The sequence below is a fragment of the Carassius carassius genome, chromosome 9 (genome assembly GCF_963082965.1).
Source record: "Carassius carassius chromosome 9, fCarCar2.1, whole genome shotgun sequence".
In the NCBI taxonomy this organism is placed as follows: domain Eukaryota; kingdom Metazoa; phylum Chordata; class Actinopteri; order Cypriniformes; family Cyprinidae; genus Carassius; species Carassius carassius.
In genome coordinates, this window is record NC_081763.1 from 7,171,480 (window position 1) to 7,177,969 (window position 6,490).

A 6,490-nucleotide genomic window follows, 5' to 3' on the forward strand; every position below is an offset into this window, starting at 1 on the left:
TGAAACAACATGAGGAAGAGTAAATGATAACATCTTCATTTTTGGTGACCTGTCCTTTTAAGGAATCATTCATTAAATATAAATATAAACATTTTGCTTTTAAAGTTTTATAGGCTAAGATTGTTTGTGAGAGAGGTTTTCTATATTGTATTTGTAATGGTAAAACAGACTAGACATGTACTCAGCAGTGGCCTCATTCTGAGTCTTCTTCTACACATAATAGCTCTATTTTAGTATTTCTGCCCTGAATTGCCCCTTTTCATTCACTGATAGGGTTGTTCAAAGTTTCGTTGGCTTTCTGGCTTGATTACCTGCAGTGGGACGTGGTGCATGATTAAGAATATGAATAAGAGACTGAATAAGAACAATGTTCAGGGTAGAGCTGGCATTAAACTCATGCAGTCACTAACCTCTTCCTGTTCCCTCCTCTTCCAGCGCAGCTGGGCATTGGCAGCAGCCATGGCTTCAATAACAAACGTGGTGGTCATGAAACTGAGAGAAGACAAGAGTCAAAAAATCTTAAAAAATAAGAACAAGGAAAAACACAATACAGGAGACATGCCACTGGCTGGTCTCAGAAAGAAAAGCCTTAAAAAGACAACATTAAAAAAACACACATTTTTAAACACTAAACAAAAACTCAATGCAATCTCTTTCCCCACTTTCTCAACTTTTATGTTGTGCTGGCTTTGTAAGTGGGGAAAGAATAACAACAGATATGATCAGCTTCAAGCAGAAAATAAAATTTGAATAAAAGTCGTACACATTTTTATGCATCATTATTAGGGCTGCACGAGAAATCGCATGCGATATTTAATATGCATTTTGTCAGTAAAGCCGGTTCTGAAATTAGCGGTAAATCTCTACATGTGCGTGATTTCACATGGAGCAGCATTTACTACACAGAGCCGTTGCTCACTGACAAGCTGCGCCAAACCACCATCATATTTTGTGCATGTTTTGCGCAGCTTGTCTTTGAACAACGGCTCTGTGTAGTAAATGCTGCTCCATGTGATATCATGCACAAGATGCGCATTAAATATCGCATGTGATTTATCATGCAGCCCTAATAATTATACACACAAACACACAGACTTTTAACTACAGCATTCAACCCTAGAGCACAATATGCAAAACTGAATGTCATATACACTACGTCCATCTCCTCCTATAACCTGTTCTTAAGACCACTGCTGTCAGGGCTCTTTCATTAATATACAGCTCCAACACTCATAACTCTCCCCTGGGCTGTGTCAGTGACTCAGACAGCTGGCAGGTTGGCAGAGGTGATAAATGTGCTTTGATTGCCCCAGCACCAGCACCAGCACCAGCGGTAACAGGGTTGAGAGATCAGCTAAAGATGAGCGAGTGACAGAGAGAAATCACATGCAAGAAAGAGCTAAAAAAGACATGGTGTGCTCTACACACAAGATGAGGAAGAGAATTACACTTCTCAAATTCATGCCCTAACAACATGCAAATAGGAGACCCATTCTAACCCTATTTGGCAAACCACCATAAAGAATATCAATGGAAATCTAATACGCACAGCCTCCTAAACCTGATATGTAAGAAAATAACCTATAGCAGCCTTGACAAGCAGCGAGGCATGCACTTAAGACTCACAATAAGAAAACAGCAACAACAAAAAAAAAAGACACAAACCATGTGGTTTCTGAAAACATATACTGCTAGAGCTTCTCTCAGAGCTTTATTTTCGGACCCATTTTTGCAATGCCTTATAGGGTGCGTTTACACTTGTCAGGTTCGGTTTGATTCAAACAAACTCTGCTGAGACTGCTCTGTTAGTGCAGTTCAATAACACTTACATCTCAACTTTGGTGCACATGAAACAAGCTTCCAAACTCTGGTGCGGTTTGACTGAAATATAAATGCAACATGAACCAAAGAGGTCTAAATGAACCAGGATGTGATGTATGCAACAGAGGAATTTCCTGGTGCTGTTTGACTTTACATATTTTATAAGCTCTCTGTGAGTTACAAGCTGTTTAAATAGCATCATTTGTACACACACATGAGTGCATTTAGACCAGTACACAATAGTTCTTGATGTTCAGTTAGTACGCAAAATATACATCAGAAAAGCTGTGCTTGTGACTGTGTCTTTACCCCTTTTCTTTTGTGTCTTTAAGTTCAGTGTTAAAAATGACAAATACCTTACCACTTATTCTCTAAATTTGTACATAAGATGCAATACTCATACTCTAAGTGCATAGTAATCATTTGATTGAATCATTGATCCCATTATTATTGTGAGTGTGTAATATTTACTAATGCTTTGTCAATGTGACGCCTAGTTTATCACATCATTAAAGGTTTTAATTATCGTTCTAAGTTTGTGAGAATAGTGAAGTCCACACCACAACTATAACGATAATGCCACTGAAGAATTACATCACTGATACCATTTTATGAATTATTTTTTCCCGACTAATGAATAAAAACTTTGACAGTCAATCAGAATCCATCCTGCTCTTAAGTGCTCGAGCGTTTAAACCAGCAGAGGACAAAACTGTAGCATGCTTATAATAAACATAACATTGTCATGCTTCGGTGTGGACGCAAACTGTTATGGTCAAAGTTATCTTGGTATTGGTGTGAAATGGCCTTAATGCACTTCTCCGAAACTAAAAAGGCTCAACGTTGGTTTACATGGCTCACCACCAAAACAACTAACAGGATTTAACAACAATAGAGATACAACAAAATCCAAAATTCATTGTGAACATACCTCATAAAAGCCAAAAATGTGATGAGGGAGACGCTGACAACCCAACCAGCTGCTGCAAAGGCCTTGGGCATGGTCAGGGCACCAGTGCCAACAATTAGATTGAACATGTACACCAGGCCAACCTACATGAACACATAACAAGCACATCAATAGCATATTCAAAAGAAAAAGATGCATTCATAAGAGGCACTCAAGTTTTATCCCACATTATCTGTCTATGTTCTCTTGCTCCTTGCAAAGAGGATGTGTCTGGAAAGTTTCACCATCATGCGATTCAATAAGCTGATGTATGTAATAACTCATTTTAAATGCACTGCACTTTCTCCCACTTGAGTGCCCAAGTCACATATAAATCAATATAGTCTACGGTAAATTAGTAATGAGCTTGACTTACAAAATGTACTGTTAATTTGATTATAAACTGGTGAGCACTTCCCTTATTCCCTTGTCATCTTAAAAAAATACTTCCAATTAACCAGTGTGAACAAAACAAAGCAGATAACAGACATAATGCACACTTAAGCTGATACATTATGTACCTTCCTGTAACTTATTGATTTATTTCAGCTTATTTCAAGAGGATTCTTTTCGAAGAGATTTCAAATTAAATGTGGGTCTTAAAGCTAGTTTAGTTAAAATGGTTTTTAATTAAATTTGTATAATTCTTTTGGTAACCACAGTTTGATTTTTTTTTTTTTTTATCTCATAATTCTGACCTTTTCTCAGAATTTCTAAATTGAAATCTCGCAATTTGGTTTTTGTTTCTGCCACAGAATTAATTCTGACTTTTCTCAGAATTGCAAGAAAAAAAAAGACAGAATTGTGAGATAAGTCACAATTACCTTTTATTTTAATCATGAGAAACGGACTTCGACAGGTTTTACTCTTTGACTGTTAGTCTAAGTTAAAGATACATTTAACACAATGACTCTGTACAAATTACCAGCCATGTTACCAAATTGTTCAATGGGCAAATGAGTTAAAGTGAACCACAAGGCGAATGTGCCAAAAACACGAGTTTGGATCATGTGCTGGCTGGTTTCTGCTGATCTGAACCATTCACACACGTTTCTCCTGTTTCCTGAGCTTTCATTTCCTCTTTAAACGAGTAATACAACGTGAGCGGTTCGAATCACATGACTTACAGGGACATAAAGGCACCTTAACTTATAACTTATATTATCTTGTTATCAAATCCTAAAAAGGGTTAAAACAGAACAACATTTCACCGGTGTCAGTCAGAAATTACAGCTTAGTCTTGAACTTTTTTCATGAAGCAACAGAAACCATGACACATGCATGACATGTCAAGATCTGACAGCTTGCAGGACTATGGTACTGTCACAAGACACAGAGCTGAGTGTACAGAATATAGTCAATCAAAACCTACTCATGTAATACTTACAAATGGTGAGTAAGGCTCGCCTGTTTCTGTAATGCCCCCAGCCATCTCGAAGAGAGAAACACAACTTTAAAACCTGAAAGTGTGCCACCCTGATGAAGGAAAAGACTGTTTTAATACTCAATACACTACAATTCGTCCAAAGAGCAATATGCTAGGCCTGAGTAACATGACTAGCGTCAACCGTTGTTTATGATCTATTTATATTCACTCAGCTGTCACAGAATATGACAGATTTAATATATCGGTTTCATTATGGTTATAACATTTCTAACAGAAACTTTTTTCAGTGAAGTCACTCACTGAAAAGGCTCACCTGTCACCGTTCGAGGCGACTCCGGTTGTCAAGCCAAGTTGTTTATTGGAAACGCACGAGTTTTATTGTGGCGTCCTCACGTTTAGCGACGCAATGGCAGAGTGGAGCGCGTCGTGTCCTCCTCATTGTTTGATTAGCGGATCATTAATACTGGCTGCATAAGCTCCTGTGTTGGGAAAAACGTTAAAATGAGAGAGCAGACCATAGACTGTGGAACAGACGCAGGATGGCAGCAGGAAACAGTTGCAAAAGGAGGTGGGGGCTTAGCAGATCGGAAGTGTTTCTTGATTGGTTGGATGTGGTGACGTTTCATGAAAAAGTCGCCGTGTCATTTTCTTGCAAATATCTGACATAGACATCTGATCAGGGTGAGATTTTTAAATGTTTTTAAAGTCACATACTCAATGTCTAAATTTATTTCTGCAAAGATGCAGAATTTATTTAAAAAAAAAAAAGTGTGATATTGTGAAGCTGTTTTCTCTTTTACTAAAGTGTAGATTATTATTGTGGTGGCAAAACTGTATTTTCAGCATTATTACACCAGTTTTCAGACTGACAAGATTAAAGGGATAGTTCACCCAAAAATGCAAACTCTGTCATCATTTACTCACCCATGTCGTTCCAAACCTCAATCAAACAGTTGGTGGTGCCCATTGACTTTCTATAGTAGGGGGGAAAAAATACTATGGAAGTAAATGGGAACCACCAACTATTTCATTACAAGCAATCTTCAAAATATCTTTTATGTTCACCATAAGAAAACAACTCCTACAGGTTTGGAACGACACGAGGGTGAGTAAATGACAGAATTTTAATTTTTGGGTGAACTATCCCTTTAATTGAGCATTAACACCATTAATGCATTTGTGCAAAACTGCATACATTTTTGAGACAGTTTAGGTCTAGACAATTAGGATGAGGTCAACATGTAGACTGCTAAAGGAATTAAAAATATATTTAAAAAAAAAAATCAGAGACCAGACTTTGTTATAATTTGACAGAAAATGTTTATTTCCCCATTCAAAGAATAAAAAAAAAGTGATTAGTGGAAAACAAGTCTACATCCAAACTGAGGAGTGGGAAGGGTGAGGAAAACCTAATAATGCTTCAGCAGACTTTCTGAAAATCATAAGCTAAATGCATTTCTCCATCGCAAAATGTCTAAATTAAAATCAAATAAAATTCTTTAAAACAAAAAGAAAGCAAAAGGAAAAACTTTTAAAGTCTAAAAAAAAATCTTTGTGCACGTGCACAAAACAAAATATTAAATAAAAGTATATTAAACACTTAAACAAAAATACTTAAATCAATTTTAAATAAAATTCAAAAACTAAAAAAAAAACTAAAAAGGATAGGGTTTTGTTTGAACACCGGTCTGCTTGGCAGCATATTGTTATTACAGTAACAGGAACAAATGCATCAGTGCATTTATCATTTAGAAACTGAGGTTTTTCCATTTGACAGTTTTAGATAACGAATTACAAATATTTATAAATACAGCATGATTTTAGAATCAGACTACACAACTTACTTTTTTTTTTAAGGTTAAACTTGTTCTTTTGAATTAAATTTCTAACAGGGTTGCTTACCAAATCTGTGAAATACCTCTAAATGTTAAAAACTAAAAACCCTAGAGGGTGGAGATGAGATTGTCAGAGCTAGTGTTTAATGATGAGAGAAGAAACCTTAAGATGCAACTGCCATTGATAGAGATGAACATGCATATTGCTTAAACAGGCATTTAAAAGCACAACTGTTAAAACACGATCAAAACAACTAAAAATCCGGGAAAAGATTTGGGAGACCTTTTCTAAATTCCAAGCCCCATCAACATAGAATGACATACTTCAAATTACATTATTCTTGAAATCAAATGTCATTTTACTATTTTAAGTTAAGCGGGACTCACTAACACTGCCCTCCTGGAGAATCTTACCAAATTACATGCCATTGACGCAGATTAGTTTGCTTTGCTAAAATTATACTCATTGTTAAATTTAAATTCATTAAAGAAAAATCG

General features: G+C 36.3%; 1 protein-coding gene across 2 annotated transcripts in view; it reads right to left on the bottom strand.

Annotated features, from left to right (window-relative positions):
- LOC132148812 (transmembrane protein 104-like) overlaps positions 1–4,724 on the bottom strand; it is a 44,334-nt gene extending 39,610 nt beyond the window's left edge. The window contains exons 1-4 of one of the 2 annotated variants that reach the window (XM_059557530.1): positions 4,471–4,724; positions 4,158–4,246; positions 2,753–2,874; positions 411–492 (exon numbers count right to left, since the gene is read on the bottom strand). In XM_059557530.1, coding sequence (XP_059413513.1) covers positions 411–492; positions 2,753–2,874; positions 4,158–4,202 — 249 coding nt within the window. In that variant the 5' untranslated portion in view covers positions 4,203–4,246; positions 4,471–4,724. Of the gene's footprint in view, positions 1–410; positions 493–2,752; positions 2,875–4,157; positions 4,247–4,457 lie in introns of both variants that reach the window. The other variant, XM_059557532.1, reaches the window with a different exon arrangement.
- Positions 4,725–6,490: the final 1,766 nt, after the last annotated feature.